Below are 20,606 nucleotides of genomic sequence, written 5' to 3'. Positions count from 1 at the left end.
CACCATATTCCTCCTTCCAGCTCCCAGCAAGCCAATCCCCCACTTCCTGTTTCCTGTCCAGAGTCCTCTTCCCTCAAAGGGAGAGAGATGCTTACTGTATGTTACATGCTCCACTCAGCATTTTTTTTAAATCAATTTCCAGGAAAAAAAACCTACTTTTTAACCTGTATTTTTTGATCTCTAGTTGCAGCTGTTATGCAGTGTTTGGATCCTTTGAAGTTGTTTCCCTCTGACCAAACAAGACTTTCTATCCCCTGTGGTCTTTACAACCTTAGGACAATACAGCCATAGATCTACTGCCCTGATATGGCCACAACTGGAATTAACGCCTGATTGTACATATTCACACATTAACTCCCATCTAAGATTTGTATAACATAAAATTATATATATGCTTTAGCGCATAGTATAACAATACCAACAGTGCCATCTTTGTCCCCAAACAGTGTAGCAGTGCCATCCCTGTGCCCAAGCATTTTGCCTCTGCCATCTCTATGGCCAAGCAGATTAACCGTGCCTGATTGAAGGAACAGGGGAGAGGCTGTCCACGAAGCTCTGCATTTTGCAGAAACTCTTTTATCACAAATATATCTGGGGGAACAAACCTCAAGACCGGCACTGGATAGACACGTCCAAACGGGCGACGAGGGTGGCTTTTTATGCCACGCCCTGTGTTAGTATTAAGGCCTCGGGCTTCGTTAGGCCTTTATCTGCCTTGAGGACTATTTAACTGATGAACTTTATATGGTGTTCAACAATAGATTTTGCAATCTTGCCAAACTCCAGTCCTGTTTTTCGCTATTAGTATTTAAGACCTGTTACGCAGGCGTGACCAAATTTTAGGCAATACATGTTAAAATACTTTTCTCAGTTCTCAAAAATGGGAAAACTGTATAATTTCTCATTTCTGAAAAAGGAACATTTTGCTTAAGTTCTTACTTTGTTTTAACATCCTCCTTTGGATTTGCTGTTACTGTGTTTAAACTTAATTTTGGAGTTAATCTGTAACTTTTCCTGAAATGTTAATTATAGCATTTCATCTAAAAATATATGTATTTAACTATTTACTTTCCAGGCTAGCTTTAACTGTTTCATTTTGCTGTCAGGATATTTCCCTTAATCATCCAGAAAGCAAATAGTTTTCTATATATAAATCAACAAGTCTGAAATACCTGCAAGGGATAATGTTGTTCTTAAAATATTTCATAATTTGTACATTTAGGTCCCCTCTAGACTACCCTTCCTATCAGCAGGGGGAGACTAGAAATACATATATATAAAAAAAAATATATGGCCGTTTACATTGCTGATTTCATCCAGGAATAAGTTGGTATAAATGTTTACTGAAACATTGATTACTGACAGGCCCGTTTTAGTGAAGGGTATAGAAAATTCTGTGCTTACATTATTTGATATTTTAGTTCAGTGGAAGTGACATTGCAGTTTATTATTATGATTATTATTAAATGTTATTTTTTACATTTTACCACCATTTGCAAATGAAGATAAATGGTCATGCAAACCAGCTTTTTATAAAGACATTTTATGCCTTAAGTGCATGCCTTTTAATACTGAATATAGTTAATGCTATTTTATCCAAATTCATACATTCGCATGTCATGTTCTGGTGAGGATTGTATAATGTGCTCAACAGTTATGTATGGTTTATTGTTTTTGTATGTTTTTAAGGTGGCTGGTTCTTTTTAAATTTAAGTAGATGTTGGTCTTTATGTTTTAATAATGTTTATGTAGTTGTATGCTTTATTGTATAAATCCTGATGTAAAACTGATGTATCACCATATCAAAGTTGCCCAAATTGTTTAGGCCTCTGTACTATCCCTATGGTATTATACCAGTTTATTCAATGTAGTCTAATACTTAGTCTTGACAAATTTGCTGAAGCCCGGAATAGCCACACAGACTTACAAAGCAAAAGTCATCTGCTAGACACACGAATCTGCTCTGTAAAAAAAAGGGCAATTTTCCAGCAGTTAAAATTATAGGCAATGACTGGGTTTTATCATGTATTTAAAACATGTATCTTGAAATTAATCTATACACCTTCCTTGTGTCTTACCTTTCAGTGTTCTTCTTGAGAGCTTTTTGCATCTATAGGTTTGTTTTTTGTTTGAGTGTCAATGTAAAAGGTTCATTTGACAGTTTAGATCCAAGGAGCTGGATCTTCTATCTAAACTGTCATTTGGATTAACCGAGGATATGGCTCGGCCTTCTATCCCGTGCTCCCTGCAATTTGAAGCGTCTCTGCAAAACATCTAAATGGTGAGCTGGAGTTATCTTTGTTTTTTGTTAAAAGGTTCATTTACCATTGTGCTTCTGCACTCCAGAAATTGATCCCATTAATGTTTCGGCTTTTATGATGGCTGCTGTTCTGATGTCCCCAAGTAACTTCATGTTAGTAAATTGTGAGTCTCAAGTAATTATTTATATATATATATATATATATTCTAGGGTTGTAAGTAAGAATGTTAATCAGCATCAACATCAATTTATTTATAGAATGCTAGGAATATGACTTGCTCTTTCATTTACCAATATAAGGGTTTAAGGAGAGTCATTGAGACAGCCGTTAGCCTGACTTATGCCAGTCATCCCAATGACCAGTCATTGCCTGATTTTCCATTTATAAATCACTTTGGAATTTGTAGCGAATCACATTCCAGTCTAACCGCAGGCTCCAGTGGGTCTCCAGTAAGCTATGGCAAGTAAAATATTTCTCAGGTGAATCACCATGGGAATCGGGATGTATTTTGTCTTTGCTTGTTCCTTTACTAGAGAATTACCAAATTGGGTTATAGATCTCGCACAATCAGTAAAGTTTATTCATGTCTCAAGATATATACACACTATTTTTTTTATGGATAGGAACCTGGAATTTGATGGCAAAACCATTTGACCTACCTAATCTACTCAAGTCAACCAATCAAAATAGCCTTTGTTTGGATTTAGTTTTACAAATTCTTGCAAAAAGTTAAAACAAACAAACAAAAAAAATCTTGAAAATGGTAAAGCTTTAATAAATGCCCCTACAATGAGATAGAAGGCAGTAAATATATAACTAGACATATATAACAATAGACTTTCGCCTATTGTTATATATGTCTATAGTTATAGGCCTGAAAAAATCTAAAGATCTTTTTTTGCTTTTACTTTTGTTTTTGCTTCTGCAAGCATTTTTGAATGATGAAAAAAAATTACAATAGAGGGAAAACCAATGTTTACTTTTATTTTATAATTTTATTTCTAAATTTATTTTATTCATTTTCCAGGAGCTTACTGGGTCAAAGGGTGATATGTGTTCAAAGAGAAATCCTTGTAAATAATTAGTTTGTAGGTGAGTAATAGGGAGCAGATGAAGCCTCAGATGGCAACACCTGGAGTGAGAGACATGGGTAGAGTCTAATAAAATTAAAATTATGGTAAATGTGTGAAGATATGTAGTAGGATGGTCGCATCCCTTCTAACATATTCTGGTTTCCGATGACATTGTCTCTCTCTGACCGAGTCTTTATACGACATACTCAGTGTTTTTAACATTCTCTGTAATTAGTATGCAGGTAGCTTTTTTTCTGTAAGCAACTTATTTACTTACTAGGCAGCCTGGGAACTGAAAGGTAAATTAATACAATGTATTTTATAGAATGCTAATGTAAAATAATGTTTTATATATATATATATATAGATATATATAGATTTTTTTTATTTATAATAAGTTTATCAATTCACTGTTGTAGGTAGCTTTCCCCTTGCAACCTGTGTTTTATACTATAAAGTGCATACAAATATTAAATGTATAAAGGAGGATTCATTATGTCCAGAAAGCCCTCTCAGCCATTATAGGAAAGACTCCTAAGAATGTTCATTGTCCGTGTTTGAGAATCAGATGTTATTTGGTCAGAGTTTTCTGTATAAATACTTTGGCATATAGTGCAGAAGACAGGCTCAGGGGGATGAAACTGTGGCTTTTGTAAATATGAACTTTTAGCAGAAGCAGATGTCCACATCATATCACATGCAGATACTGCCAAAACCATAGGATGAAGTTGTGGTGACTTCATTTTGGACAGCTGGTTAAAGTTGTTGAAAATCAGGCACATGATCCATTGAGTCTTTGTGGGGGTTTTTGTTTTGTCTGTTTACCACAAGATGCAAACGCTGTTCAAGTCTTTTGTCTTTTACAGTATGAAAAAAATAGCAGTAGGTTTTGTGGATTTTTCCATAATTGTACCTTTTCATTTCCATTACAGCCTTGTGTTATGGTTAGTTGTTGGATTATGTTAAACGGCATGGTAAATATCAGACGGTGAAGTTTTTGCAGCTGTTTTTTTTTTTTTTTTTTTTTTATATTTTTTTTTTAAATAAATGACTTTTTTTCACTTATTTTGCACCGTAAGTATTTTGGTCTTATGACTTTCTGTTTTCATATTCTGTTTTTTTTGGCGTCGGCACAGCTGGAATAATAGACATCATGACCTATTACTGGAAGTTGTGCTGTTAGATGTAAGAAGCACATCATGATCTCCTGGCTGCAGGGTACAATGGCCTTAAAAGAGGGATTTGAGTTTTACAAAGCAAAACTTAAGCCGTAACTCCAATTCAAAATAGTATTTGACAGTAATCACCGTCAGGGGCTCTTGCCGTATGAAAGTAGGATAAGTAGTATGAATTCAACCTAAAATATTCTTACTGCTCTGTCCATGATATTTTAGAGAAAATCCTTAAAAATAAATGAGCATCTAAAACCATTTCTATTCTGTTTTTAAAGCGCTAGAAAGGGAAAACTATCCAGCCATTACGTATAAGTATTGGAGACAACACTAAATTCAACAAAAAATTTTTTAAGGGAAAATCCAACCATAATTATTTAACCTTTATTAGGAGGGTGCTAGATATCTGGAAAAACTTCCCATCATAAGTGATAGACACAAATACAGTGAGGGGATTTCAACATGCATGGGGTATGCATAAAGCTATCCTGAAGCTAGGATGACACCAAGGACTGGATAAAGCTTAATTTTCTACATCAGAAAAAAAATGAGCACACCAGATGGGGTGACCAGTTTTTATCTGCATTTAAATTCTGAGTTTCTATGGTTTGTTATTGGCATATGTTTGTAAGTAATATGTATATAATATTCTTCAGGAAGTCACAGAAATAGTACCTTTTTATAATTTACTTCACAGGAGTACTCATCTACACCTAATCCAAAGCCATTTCAGAAGCTAGTTCTCACACTTAAAAGCTTATTGGAAAATGGCGCACAGCACCTGATTGACTCATGGTCTAGTCAGCGTGTTATACAACAAATATTTATGCTCCAATTTGTGACAAATGTTCTTACTTACTTAATAAGCACATACTGCTAAGTACTCTGACAATCTGCAACATGCAGAAAAAAATGGTAGGAGTTCCCCTTTAAGGTCACTATTAACCTATATGTGAAATTAAACCGACATATAGCATCTAAAGATTACAAAGCTATCAAAACTTTTGAGTAAGTTGGATGCAGCCATTGTTATGATAGTAGGAACAGTCTGCTACTATTTGAAATTTCTGTTGGATGTTTAGTTTTTTGATAGGTTTATACAAAAATACATTCAGTAAGGAATTATAAAATAACCTAAACAAAGACTCAACATGTGAACTTAACACATTTATAGGTTTTCTCCGTTTATTAGTAGTAAATTTAATGTTAGTAAATTTCTGATTCATACACATCTGGGGGGTTTGTTTTAGTCTTTTTGAAGTGGTAAGTTTGTATAAAATGATGAATCGCATGCCATGTCTAATTTTTTTGTTTGGGTTGAAGTCAAGGCAATGGCTTTTGCATAGCCTTGTAGTATGTATTTTCATCGAATTGCAGTTATGGCATTCCTAGGTTTGGGAAAAGCTCACTCCTCTTTGTAGAGGAAGAATGACGAGTAACAGTCATGGTTAATTTTAATACAGGGTAAAACAGAAATCAAACTATTGCTATGTTGCCTTTTATTGGATCATTTCTGTCATGTCCATTAGAAATGGCAGAATGGCGTTCACATGATACAACATTGTGGCTACAAATGAGGCAGAGTACAAAGAAAAGTGAAATCATAGGAAATGTATTTGTAAAGTAAGCATATCTACACAGCACAATAATATGGGAGTTAGAACTATACTGTGTATGCATTTAAAAAGTGATTTAATCTTTACATGTGTACAAACACACTTGTAAGAGGTCAGTGTTGACCGTTTATGATCTTACAATACAATAAACGGTTTTAGGTCACACTAACACTACTTAAACTGTGTATATGAAGTTGCTACATTACTCTTATGGGCATACCTGGCAATTCTCCAGGTCACCCTACCTCTTTGAGGGAGTGGCTTACAGATAGGGTTATCCCCTATATAGCTTAAAACTGTGTGGGCGAGAAATAAGGAGGGAGTGAGCATGGCTAAACACTGCTTCTCTCCCCAGTGAAAGAGCACAGGCACCTAGGGAAGCCATGGGGACCAGGTGAGACCCTGAGTTCTCGTTATGGGCCAAAAATACAGCAGAATCTAATGAATAAATAGTCTAATTTAATTGTGTACCTTGTAAGAAATTATGACCCTCCTTCAAGATTTGTTCTTAAAGGAATTCTTGATTTGACATAAGTATATTGATAATTAACCCCTTAATGACCAGTGACGTGCCAGGTACATCACAAAAAATGTTTTTGTTTTTTGCTTTTACAAGTTATAAAGCAAGAACAATTAGCATATTTCTAAAGCATGTTTTTAAATCTGGTCATCCTGGGCTCATGTCCTATTTGGGACATCTTTGAAGTCGACCAGATCAATTTATCCCATCAAAACATATATTTTTGGAAACTAGACACTCCCATAGTACTTCACTGATATACTAATTCTGACACCAGCTTTTGTCAGTTTGTGGTTGTTTTTAGGGCTGCAACTAACGATTATTTTAATAATCGATTAGTTGGCCGATTATTTTTTCGATTAATCGGATAAAAAATGCAATTTTTTTAAATTTAAAATAATGTAATAAAAAACGTACAATTTACACTTTCATCTCTTTATTGCAATGGTCTCTCTCTATTCACCTTCTTATTTTACTGACATAATAATAAAAGCTACAAGAACCCAAACACGGTGTTTCTCAAACTAGGTTTTAATACAAAGTTATTAGTAAATATTAATTCATATGTTAACTATTTTTCATATTTAATAAAAACTGGAAAAAAAGCCTTATTTAAATTTTTTTTATTTACCAAACTGCCCCCGGTTATGCAGATCAGACCCCCAGCTTGCCACTCTGCCCCCATATATGCCTTATACCTCTTATATGCCAGATTCCACTGTGCCCCTGATATGCCTTATACTCCTTATATGCCAGTGATATGCAACTGAGCCCCCTGATATACCTTTTACCCCCAGATGTTTTATGACCCCCTGATATGCCTAATATCGATATGCCTTATACCCCCTATATTCCCTGAAATTCATAATACCCCCCATACACCACTATAACTCACCCATGCACCACTCTGGCTCCTCCCCCTCCCATGCACCACTCTGGCTCCTCCCCCCATACTCCACTCTGCCGCCTCCCCCTCCCATACACCACTCTGCCTCCTCCCCCTCCCATACTCCACTCTGCCTCCTCCCCCTCCCATACATCACTTTGCCTCCTCCCCCCTCCCATACATCACTTTGCCTCCTCCCCCCTCCCATACTTCACTCTGCCTCCTCCCCCCTCCCATACACCACTCTGGCTTCTCCCCCTCCCATACTCCACTCTGGCTCCTCCCCCTCCTATACTCCACTCTGCCTCCTCCCCCTCCCATACTCCACTCTGCCTCCTGTCAGCAACGGATCTTCACTAGACAAGGACTTTCACTGCAGCCTCATAGAAGCCACAGTGTAAGTGAAGTGCAGTAACGGGCACTCACAGGCTGACAGAAAATCATCCTCTCTGGGGGGGAGGAGCCACAGTGGTGTATGGGAGGGTGGCTCCCATACACCCTTCTGACTCCTCCCCCTCCCATACACCGCTCTGCCTCTCTACCCGGCTCCGTTACTGACAGTAACGGAGGCTGTCTGTGCGATGCAGACCCCCACCAGCTGACAGAGAGGATGATTCTCTGTCAGCCTGTGAGTGTCTGCATCACACAGACAGCCTCCGTTACTGGACTTCACTTACACTGTGGCTTCTATGAAGCTGCAGTGAAAGTCCTTGTCAGTAACGGAGCCGGGAGAGAGGCAGAGTGACGTATGGGAGGGGGAGGAGTCAGAGGGGTGTATGGGAGGGGGGAGAGAGACGGATGTGAGAGACCGGCCGACAGTGAGGGGAATCCAGGTCTCCTGCAGCGTTGCGGGGGATCTGGATTCCGGTGTTATAATCCGATCTCTGTTTGAGATTGGATTATTATAAGGAGAGGAGTTTTTCAGAGCATTTGCTCTGAAAAAAACCCCTCTTTTTATAATCGATAAAAATCGATTTCGATTAATCGATGATGAAATTCGTTGCCAACGATTTTCATTATCGATTTTATCGATTAGTTGTTTAAGCCCTAGTTGTTTTTTGTGTTTTTTCTTTTTGTGATTTACAGCTCCTTTTATATGCCACTTCTAAACAGCACCTCAGTATGTGTTCCTCAACATCTCCCAAATACAGTGATACCACCCAAGTGTAGGTTTGGTTGTTTAGGGGCTAAAAGGCCACATTTGGGACATGTGCATTCAAGTTTTTCAACTTGGAATTTTTACATCTGATCATTCTGCATCCAAATAAATGTACCCCATCAAACCACATATTTTTGGAAACTAGACACTGTTTACACTTAGAGGGAGGGGGTTCCTTCCAATACCCTTAGGTAGCCTCACTCGTGAGGCCTCTGTGAATGCTGCAAAGCCGCCGATCACAGTGAAATGCCATGATTGCAGCGATTTTAAAACAATTGCCCCCTAAGCTCAAACACTGTTGCTGAAATGCTTCATTATCGAGGCATTCAGTGACCCTGAAAACTTGCCCAGGACACAACAGTGACCGGCCTGTAGTGCCATTGCGCGAGATATTTCTTAAGAGGGTCACTCGTGACCTACCTGAGAACTCTGAGCTCCCCTGCAGGTTGGATACAGGTAAGGCATAGGCTGACCAGATGTCAAAATAAAAAAATAAAAATCACACCTTCCATATGTGACCTTTTTAGCCCCCAAACAACCAGACAAAGCTATTCATATCTCTGTGCTCAGAAGATGTTGCTGAACGCATATTGGGGTGATGTTCGATAATGACACCAGAAAAATCATATCAAATGCACAATGGTAAAAAAAAAACAAAAAAAAAACTACCACAACTAAGACTGACAGCCTAGCCAAAATGATATGTTTGATGGGGTAAGTTGAATTGGCCAGCTTCAAAGATGTCCCAAGTAGCACATGGGGGCATGATTACAAGGTTTTAAAAATGTTTCAAATGAAAGTCATTTACATTTTGCACCATATATATTTTTTTTAATATAGTAAGATATGATCAAAATAATGGTATCCAAAGAAAGCCTTTCTTGTCATGAAAAAAAACATTTATTCTGTACCATTTAGTGTACACACATAATTACAGCTAAACAGAAGCACCGCGAAAATGTTAAAACATCCTTGGTCACAAAGGGTACAAAGAGGGGAAAAAAACAGCTCGGTCATTAAGGGGTTAAACGAGCCCACGCTAACAGCTTAAATAGTCAACACATAAAAACAATAACTTCAATAAACCTACACAACACTAACAATAACATCAACTAAAAATACTCAAGTATTATCTGTAGGGAAAGAAGGGTTTAGGTGGGCTGTATCCATAGAACTCCTCTATAGCCCTTAATAAAAATGTCTCTCTTCCTGGATCTTCTGGCTCCTCAGACTAGGCACACTCCCAGTGTAATTCCTCACAAATAATTCTCTTGAACGTGTGTTCCTGTTATGATTGTTCCCCAGAATTTCTATCCTAGGGAAAGACTGTGTTCCAGGGAAGGTCTATAACAAAGACTGTGTTCCAAAGATTGCCTTTGTCTGGGGTAGACATTCCCTTGGACATAGCCATCACCCAAAATCTGTCTGTTCAAAAGAGTATCTGTCCCTAAAGCTGTCTTGTCATCTCAAGATATGCTTCACTTTATGAAGAAATCTAGCCTCTGTTCTGATTCCAGGATAAAGGTGTATGAGGCTTTTAGTGCCCCTTACTATTGGTGAGGTATCCAGACAGAAAGTTTGGACAGCAACTCACACATAGGTCCTGTCCATCCAGCATATCCTGGATTTTGGTACAATGAACAAGCTGTATTTCTATGGAAGCCCGTATTTACAGAACTCTCTTTTGTAATGCAAATAGTTTTTTTAGTGTGTATACTATGTATAGGGGTGTGTGTGCATATATGTGTATATATAATATATAATTCGTGTTGTGAGGCCAGGTACCGCCTCCTTTTACTTCCATGTTGGTTTTTTTTAATAATGCACCAATTGTTATGTAGACTTAATCAAATAAATTAACTCCAGCTGCTAGACTGGGTCCAAAAGCAATATTAATAGTACAGAAAATAGGAATTCAGTGTTTAATTTATTCTGAAATTTCACTCATACTATTTCTCCTTAGTTGTGTCAAAATTGTGGAAAAAATGGATGGTTTTACATAGGAATTAAGTTACTTGGCAGATCTGTTTTCTCAACAGTGTCCTTTTTTAATGCAGCATTGAAAATTCAATAAAATACTCAGTTAAAAACGACAATACATGTAATATGTACCGTGCTTCATGTGAAATTGACCATGATAATCTTGTATTTACAGGGTCCACACATAGCGTCTGTGACACTTGCTGCTTATGAATGTAACTCGGTTAATTTTCCCGAACCACCTTATCCTGATGAAATTATGTGTCCAGACGAGGAAGGCGTAGACGGCGCTATTACACTATGGACTATCATCTCCAAAGTTAGGCTAGAGGCTTGCATGTGGGTAAGTATGCTCTGAAATATTAGAAATTAAGTTAATGTTATTGAAGACTAAAAAAAAAGATTAGATGTGACTAACTTATTTAGTTTATATGTTTAGTACATAATACTGATGTGCATGCCCATCATTAGAATTATACTATTTTTTTCTCTCTGTCACGTTATATGTGTAGTGGGTCCAGTTTACAAGCATTTGAAAAAAAAAAAAAAAAGTGGTAATATCTGTTAAATTGTTATACTGATTTGACCTCGCTGTCTAAAAACCCCAGGGTTTTCTTAGACATACCATCATCATTACTGATGATAAACAGGAATATAATGCAGTGTACATTTACGATTATACAGTAAAGCAGCATGTATTAGCAATGAATCGTTACTAGGTTATGTTCACAACTGTTTTATGGATTATTTTTAAACCACCACACTATTTCTTCTAGTCCCAATCCTGCAGCATTAGGATGGTTAGAAGAGGCCATGGAGTCACAGTGCTCTCTGCCAGGCATTCAATAAGAGTATCAGTGAACAAAGGGACAACCTATAGCAGGGGTGTTCAACCTGCGGCCCTCCAGCTGCTGCAGGACTAAATCTCCCATACTCCTCAGCCAGTCCCTTAGCTGCAGGTTGGACATCCCTGCTATAGGTTGTCCCTTTGTCCACTGACACTCTTATTGAATGCCTGGCAGAGAGCACTGTGCCTCCATGACCTCTTCTAAGCATCCTAATTCCTTAGCCGCAGGTTGGACACCCCTGACCTAAAGGTTGGTCCCGAAGATATGTAGACTCTGGTAAATCCTAATCTTATTTTCTCTGCTTTATAAGTAGCTCACCCTTCTTTGGTTTGGGCCTCTTCTGGGCTGTTGTGCAAACACTTTCTCTGGCTGTAACGTGACTAAGCAATTTATGTATGTAGTGTGTTTTTCCTACAAGGAAATATGAAACAAAGGAAAATGGGAGGGAAGGATTATTATACATGAAGACTATTTCTTATAATAGCAATGACATGGTTATTTTGTTTGATCACATTTAAAGTCAGGTTGCATCAGCAAAAGAAATCCTCTAAGAAGAACACGTATTAAAGTTCTATGCATTCCTCCAAAATTAAAAAGATGCCGTCAACATCCATGACCCAAAGCAGTTAATCAGTGGCAGAAATGACTCCCATTGAAATCTGAACAGACCCCTGCATTCACTTAAGATGGTGCTGGAGCTGACTGGAGTATATCACGAGTATATCTGATGAACACACCTCCTGCGAAGCTTTTAGCTGGGGAGTGTGGAAAGGGGCAAATGCATAAACAGAATACACTTAGGGAATCAAAGGGACCACTTATAAAGCCATCAGTATACCCCTCCGAAAATCTACCCCATGTGTCCTCAGCGGGTTACCGTAACACTGACAAACCCTATTTCTTGATGTAAGGAATATGTCCATTACTTTTTTGTTTGCTTGTCTTTTTTTTTATGTACAGACTTCAAGCAAAATGTTTTTTTAAGTTAACATTATTCTTTAATGTATACATAATATAAAGGATTATTACAGTATATTTGTTTTGTTTGTCCCTCCTCCCCAGGGTGCTGGCACTGCTATTGGTGAGCTTCCACCATACTTTATGGCCAGAGCAGCTCGTCTTTCTGGACAAGAACCCGATGATGAAGAATATGAGGAATTTGAGGAGATGTTGGAGCATGCTCAGACAGCACAGGTAAGCATGCTGTAATTCATGGTATAAGTATGAATATAATTTTGTTTTTATATCCTTTAGTTAATAATTTTAAATACTTCCTGTCATTTCCTAAATATGCATTTTAAGTTAATTTAAAGGAAACAAAATAACAATAATCAGGCGCTAGTCCACATGGCCTATTTAATGGTCAATTTGCTTAATAGAAGCAAATAAAGTGTGTTACACAGTAGTATAGTAAACATAAACAGACATGTTTAAAATGTCCTAATATGCAAAGTGAGTGAACAGAAGAAAAATCAAAATCAAAACAATATGCCTTCAAAAGCCTTCACTGCTGATCAGTGCAGAGGTGATCAGAGGGAACTTTTTCCCTTTGTGGGTAAAGGAGAAATTCTTTACATCTCTGCCTTTTCCCACAAAGGGAAATTTTTTTAAATTCTTTTAAAAGGCTTTTTTTAAAAAATTTTTATTAAAATAAACAAAAATTTGAAAAAAAAATAGCGAGTTCAGTGATGTCATTGTGACATCATTGGCATACATAAAATGGGATTGTTATCCATATTGAGGAAGAAAATCAATATAATTTAAAAAGCCCTTACATTCCATTGCAATAGAACTACATGTAAAAAGTACAACCCCTCCCCTCCGTTCGATACCCCCAAGCACTTTAAGCCAGGAGTATTACATAGTACCCTATAGAATGCGACCCTCATGGAAAAATGTGGGCCATTATGTAAAAAGAAATTTTAAGCAAGATTGCAAAATAAAAAACTTTACATACTAGGGCTTGTAATTATTCATTGTGCTTGTTTCTATGGTTTCACATGAAAGCCCTTTTTATTTTTGCTGGAAAGAAATAGGATGTGTAATTCTTGTGTGGGTACGTCAAACAAGCTGCATATGGAACAAATGGCAGGAAATGCAGGGTATGTAGGGTACAAAAAAAACCCAGATACTGAAGAGGTTAAAGGCATGCTTTCAGTTTATGTATTTTCATGTCTTGTCTACTTCAACTCTTGTCAACAAGTTCTGTTTTAAAAGCATAGATATTAGGGTAGTAGGGACAACTTTTCTCACATGTCTAATACTGCTTTTGTGCTGAAAGGAGGCCTCTTGTTTTTCTCAACAGAGTGGTTCTTTGAGTAGCTCATTGTTCTCTGCTTTTGTTGCTGGTCTTTGTATCCTCATTTGAAAACAACCTACTCATTCTCTTTTTGTATAGTTGATTTTCTGCTGAACAAGACATCTGTTTTTTTAAAATCTCAAATGATTACACTATTTTTTTTTTAATTATTTTACAAACCTGATTCTTGTAATGCCAGTGAGAAACCATTAGTAAATATAGGCATGTTCTTTAAAATAAAAAAACTAGTGTACCTTACTAGAATATTAAGAACTCCCTAGTTATTAGCCTTTAGGGCTGGCATTTGCCCAGCAGTATCCTAAAAATATCCATATATCTAGCTTCAACTCTTCTGAGAAGGATTTCCCAATCTTATCCCGTTCATCCAATCAAGAATTTTGTAGGTCAGGCACTGATGTTGGACTAGAAGGCCTGGCTCGCAATCTCCGTTCCAGTTCACCCCAGTGGGGTTGAGGTCAGGGCTCTGTGCTTGCCAGTAAGGTTCTTCCACACTAAACTCATCCAACCATGTCTTTATGTACCTTGCTTTTATGTTTCAATTAAAACTTTCTTATTCTGATGTGACACTTCAGAAAATATCATCAACTTTCCAACATGCTTTAAAATTGGGGAAATAAAAATGTAACATTATTATTGTATTGCTTTATATTGCACCATCCTGTACTTCAGTGATACATGTGTAACAAGTAGTGCATCACACAACAATTAGGATTTAGAGAAACAAATGAGCTTAATAAAGGTGTTTACATAGCCTTTACAGTGCCTAAAAGTAAAAAATGGTTATAGTATGGAAAGAATAAAGGTTGAATTTTTTGTTGGATATCTATGGAAAAATAATGCAGCCCAGCCCTACCTCATGACTTGTATGCACTTTGACATGTGTGTCCTGGAAAAAGCTAACAAAAAAAACAGTGATTGACGAATAGTCACGCTATACCTTACGTAAAGCTACGGTGTACTTAAGAAAAGTGACTTTGGATAAAGTGCACAGTGAATCATTGAAAAAGTAAACAGACTGACTTTTACTTGAAGCAGCTGTAGCCTAGTTGAACAGTCACATGATGGTTAGTTGATTCTTGTATTTATTAATTTGGATCTATCTATGAATAAAATATAATCTGTGGATGTACATGTGGTTCTTAAAGGACAGATGCATCCCGCGTGTACCGTGGTTAAGCTTCGCACTTACACATAAGCTACATGTGGTTGAAATCTCTTCTCAATGAGCTTTTTATTCATAGAAGAAAAACCTGGGAACAAGGAACATTATTCCTGTTGGTATGACTTCTTTCATAGTCTTGGAGAGCTTTTTATAGAAGAAATAAGCAAAAACATTTGGTTCTTCGCATGGTTTTAATTTTTTCCCTTATTTTTGGAAGTACCAATTATTTGATTTGAAGACCTAATTTCATCCAAATTATTATCTTCTTGCAAAAAAAATAGATGAAATAATGACAAATAAAGCATTTAAAACATATTTACTCAAGTGAAACAGTAACGTGGGTATGTGTGTTTGTCCTGCAGACAGGTTGATTCAGAACGGAAATAATCGCTTCCAATACGTCATGTTTGACAAAACATATACATGCAAATAGTTGTTTTTTTTTCCTGAAAATGTATTCGGATTTCATTCCCTTTGGAACATTTTTTTATTTTTTTTTCAATTGGTTGTATAATTTCAAGACAATTCTTATTTGTGATTGGGGTTATACTAACAATGTTTTGAGTGCTAGGATTTTCAGGGGGTTGAATTACGCACTTGTGCGCGTTTAATTTCTCTGATACTGACAAAAAAAAAAAGTCTAGGAAATTTAATCTAGTAAATCCAATTTGGAAATATGCATAATTAATGTTATCTATATATATATATATATATATCTATATACCATTCACTAGCAGAACAAAACCAAAAAGTGTGACTGCTTGTTGAACCACACAAACAATTGCAGTGTAAAGTAAAGTGCATTGTGGGTACACCGTCCACACTCCAGTAACAGAATGAGCGTACAGGCTGTTATTTATGTTTTATCAATACTTCTGCGGTCAGCACATTGTAGGGGTAAAGTTTTATGCTTTACATAAAGCAGACCCTGTTCTTCACACATTTAATGAATTTTCATTAAGGCTAGTTAGCATTTCTTGTTAAATGTTGAAGTGTAACTTTGTTCAGTTATAGAACAAAGCCTTCCTCAATACTCAAGTGAATAAAATTTAACCAGTAACGTTTTATTCTCGTTTTCAAAAACTCAGTGCAAGACGTGTTGTGCAATATCTGTAAGGATTGATGAGTAATTTACATTGTACAAAGCATGTCTGTGTAGATATGATCTCTTCGTGGTATATACCAATGTATTGGATTTCTTTCTATAAGTAAGATGTGTTTTTTTTATAGTGTGGGGTTTTGGGACCCAGATCTGCAGGAGATCCTCCAGTAGTTAATCCAACTGTTTGCTAGTGTTCTTTGTCACATCCTTCTTTACTTTAATTAAACTGTACTTATCCTAATGACTAAGGGAGCATGTACTCTCTGGGTGTCAAATGCTGTCAGGACCTGTTTTTGACTCTGCTGAACCTATTCTAGTTATGGTTTGTCTGGCCGATCACATGATTTCTCTGAAAATTCCCCCTCCTCTCCGCTTCCAGTAAACTGTTTGTACAAAAGTGACTCATAGTGAAACCATCTTTCCTTGTAACCACAGGGCTTGTTAAAGAATTTGTCAACGTGGACTCTAGAGGGCTTATGTTTAAGTGAGGTGCAATTGCTGTGGCTGAAATTCAGTGTCAGACGTTCCATATAAAACATCTTCTTGTAATCTATATGAGAATACATGTCTGCAAATAGTTAAACTGTTGACCTCCCCGAAGGCCAACAGTCTGGCTTGGTACACATTATAATACTAGTATTTCTTAAAGGTTGTACTTAAGTCATATTCCCCGCCTGTTTGTAGAGATGGGACACTTTCAATCAAAATTGTTATTTAATATTTTATATAGCGCCATCGTATTCGTAAAGTCTACTCGCCATAGAATTTCTATGTGTACTTTTTCCCCTTTGTTGTCTTTTTATGGAAACTGGTGCAAGGAATTACTTTTCTAGATTATTTCTAAATAAATGTGTTGGTAAATAGGACGCTTGGTGTCTTTCTTGGACACTTTGGAGAAGTAGTGTTTGACTTTGGACTCGCGTTATTGATCTGTATCAGAACTTGGAATGTATGGGTGCACCTTGTAGTCAACAATCCTGATACGTGACAAATAGGTGCTAAGTTCAATGTGTGCAATCTTTTCACAACATGTTGTCTTAAAAAGTATTTAATACAAGTGTAGCAACAAGCCTAAAAGCCCCTGCTGTTGACTTAATAAGATCAATGTATTCTGCCATGGGATAACATGACAAATGTAGCTGTTAGAAAAAAATGTAAAATATATATTGTATACAAACGCATATATAATATAAGTTTATATATAATGTAATTCCTGTAATGTTCTTGGGGCCCGCTTGTGGTATGTATGTATGTGTGTGTGTATGTATATGTATATATATATATATTTACATTTTTTTTTGTATTGCCTGGCATGATATGTAGGTCCGAGCCCTGTAGGGAAACAACTGTCCACGAGGCAGTGAAGTCTAAACGATTAAGTTTCCAATTACCTTTGTTCATTACTCTGCAGCATACTCACTATTACTTTTAAACACTTGCATTTACTTGTTTATCTGGACTTTAGATTGACAACCTGGTCTAATAAATGATATTAGTGTATGTGTGTAAAGTTCAGTTCAGAATATCTATATAATATATGTGACTGTATGTTATGTTTATAAATTTTTTTTATTTTTTTTATCTACTATCCTTTGCTGCCTATATTGTATTTTTTTGGGGGGGGGGGAATTTGCAAATCCTGTTTTATCAAACTGATAAAATAACGTGAAAACTTGGATGATGTGATTTAAATACCTAGTGCAAATTCTGTTCTTGTGTAGAGATTTCCTAAGCAGCTGTAACGAAAATGCAGACATTTTGTTTTCTCAGGCACCATATATGCCTTTTGTCTGCATCATTGACCGATCAAAGATCTAGATTTAATTGTGCTACACAGAGTGATTGCGTCATACACGCTTATCATGTCTTTAAAATGTTTCGTGGAACAAAGTTATATTCCGTGTACTAGGTATAAGTGATGGAAACACATGTGTTCATGTACATGTGTATGCATAAATAATTATATTATATGAATTTCATTATAAATTAATACTGTAGCTTTATTGATTCCCCCTAGAAATAGCATCCTAGCCATGTCATGTCTTACCCGTCTTTCCTGAAGCAGCTTACTATGACGTATGCTACCCTTTATATAGTGCTTTCTCTATTGCTGCATACGGTTTTAGAGACGCTAAGATGAGTTTCCCTTTAAGTGTACCCAATATAGATTACAAGGGTTTGTTAATGTGGCACGCAGTGTTTGAGATGTTGAGATGAACAGGAACTAATTTAGTGTAAGAAAAGCCAATACCTTTATTGCAGTGGACAAAAAGATTTTACTTTAGAAAAGTATTGAGAGATATGTGTGTGTGGTTTTTTTTTTTTGCTTTGAAATATATATTTTTGGACACTTGCTCAATAATGATTCTTAGAGTAATTATGGTAGTTTTTTTTATTTTTACCTTATACAGCACATTGACATCCTTAAGAAAATATATTTGTTAGGATTTGTGGTTTAAAGTTCAAATGTAACACTCTATTTTGCCTACTTCCACCTTTTTTACCCCATGCACCTACCTTGAGTATATCTCCTTTTCTACAAAAATAGTTTATATAAAATATAGCTTTATTTCTCTTCCTATACATGGGTGCACAGATGCAATCTCTATATAAAACACAATGCATATTTTCCCCACCTTCAAGTTTTCTGGTAGGTAAAGGTATCTGGAATTTGCTGTGCATGGATAGTATGGTTTCAATGGAATGTCTACTTGGGAATCTTGGGAAATCAAGGAAAAAGTGTCATGGGTTTGCCTTTCTTTGATGTTGGTGTATTGTCAGATCTGGAAAATATGTATATTGATGGTAAATTGATAAATGGTAACAATAGGTGGTCTTCCTGCACTAGAGTTAATGTATCACCTCGGATGTTAGTTTATACACAAGTTTCAAATGTAGTGTAACACTATTCCTCTTACTTGACCAGATTCATTTTAGTGCATTTTCTCTTAACAAAATGCTGCCTAATTGCTTTATTTTCAAGTTGTTCCCCATGTTTCAGAATGTCTGCCTTATACACAGAAACTGGGGTTTGTCGTTGATAAGACTATAGTTAAATTGGTGAGTTATTTAAAATCACCCTGCTGATTGAAACTATACTTTATGTATTAACAACTTTTGCAGGACAACGTGCCTTAAGGTGGTTTTGGCATGAAGCAGTGAAATGGGTATGGGGAAGAGGCAATGGCCTTCAATTATGTCTCATCTACGTTAAACACGTTTATGATTTTCATGAATAGTATTTTATTACAATTGTTTTTCACATGTGTAATTATGAGACTCTTGCACAAGCAAGAACATATCTTTTCAAATCAAATAGTGGTTTCTGTGTGTTTTTATACAACCTCATGTCGTTAAGAGGTCCAAGGGACATTAAAGTTGCTTTTTAATATGAAATGCCATACATGAGATTTCTGTTTCGTAATACATTGTTTCTGAAATTATGGGACCCATGAACACCTGTGCCTCAAGTGCTGCTTGGATGAAAAGTAGCCAGGAATTCTACAGACCTCACCATTGTGTACATATGCATCACGACTGAATAGAATTGTACATCCTCTTCTGGGACCTCACTCGCTTATCATTACTGCACAAGGAAGTATCATAACTTGGCTGAAGTACAACTTTCTTTCCTGTTTTGTTGCCCTTTTCTTCCTTTATCCTGGATATTTTATTGTGTCTGGGTAGCTGGTCATTTGGTGAAGAGCAGATGTGCAGTAATGCCATATACAGTCAATATAGTAGCGTGTGTTTTACTGTTGCTCATGTATATATCATTTCTCTTAAAACAAAAAACTCTCAAAAAACTTTTGTCTTACAAAGAGTTTTTAAGGAGGTGTTAGCCAAATTAGTGATGATGATATGTTTGAACGTAGAAGATGGGTTAAAACCTGAAACAAAGCTATTTAAGGATACTTTTATTTTTACGTATTCACAATGTACAGTATTATTTGACCTAAAATGGCAGTTTTTCATCATGTGTTTAATGGAGATGTATGGCAATGCTGAAATATGCATGTAAATATTCTATAAAATAAGTAAAATGATGAGTCAAATCAATTTCCATCCAGAAGGAGTTTTAAGTATTTTTACTTAATACTGTAAATTGTGCATACGTAAAAGACTTAAAGTGGGAGGGATAAAGTGCGGCCTATATACGGGCCAATGCAGTAAATCGGTTTCAGCCTGTTTGTCACAAGCATCCTTACTTGACTGTACTTCATTAGGAAGATGTTTTTTTGTATTTTCAGTGATACGGTTGGCTGCATCTAATTAATAGGATGCCTCTAAATGGTGCTAATGCGTTTTTTAACTGAAATATCTAACATAGTAGATGTAGATAGTATAGTAATGTATTGCTAGATTTCCATTAAACTGACAGCTTTGACTTCTCCTTTTTGCATCTTTGTTCTTAAAGCCACAAACCAACACATCTTGTTTATCATTGACCAGAGACTCTGTAAATGTAGCTGAAAGGGTGACTGAAGTTTGAAGCGATCTTTTATAA

General features: G+C 36.3%; 1 protein-coding gene across 3 annotated transcripts in view; it reads left to right on the top strand.

The window, feature by feature from the left end:
* LOC149286283 (vacuole membrane protein 1) overlaps positions 1 to 20,606 on the top strand; it is a 66,172-nt gene that overhangs the window by 22,885 nt on the left and 22,681 nt on the right. For 2 of the 3 annotated variants that reach the window (XM_089494298.1, XM_089494297.1), the window contains 2 exons: positions 10,843 to 11,010; positions 12,578 to 12,709. In XM_089494298.1, coding sequence (XP_089350424.1) covers positions 10,843 to 11,010; positions 12,578 to 12,709 — 300 coding nt within the window. The remainder of the gene's footprint in view (positions 1 to 10,842; positions 11,011 to 12,577; positions 12,710 to 20,606) is intronic. The other variant, XM_089494299.1, reaches the window with a different exon arrangement.

This window comes from Sceloporus occidentalis, unplaced genomic scaffold, assembly GCF_023333645.1.
Source record: "Sceloporus occidentalis isolate IW3139 unplaced genomic scaffold, rSceOcc1.0.p SCAF_71, whole genome shotgun sequence".
Lineage (NCBI taxonomy): Eukaryota > Metazoa > Chordata > Lepidosauria > Squamata > Phrynosomatidae > Sceloporus > Sceloporus occidentalis.
This window is presented reverse-complemented; position numbering and strand designations above follow the sequence as displayed.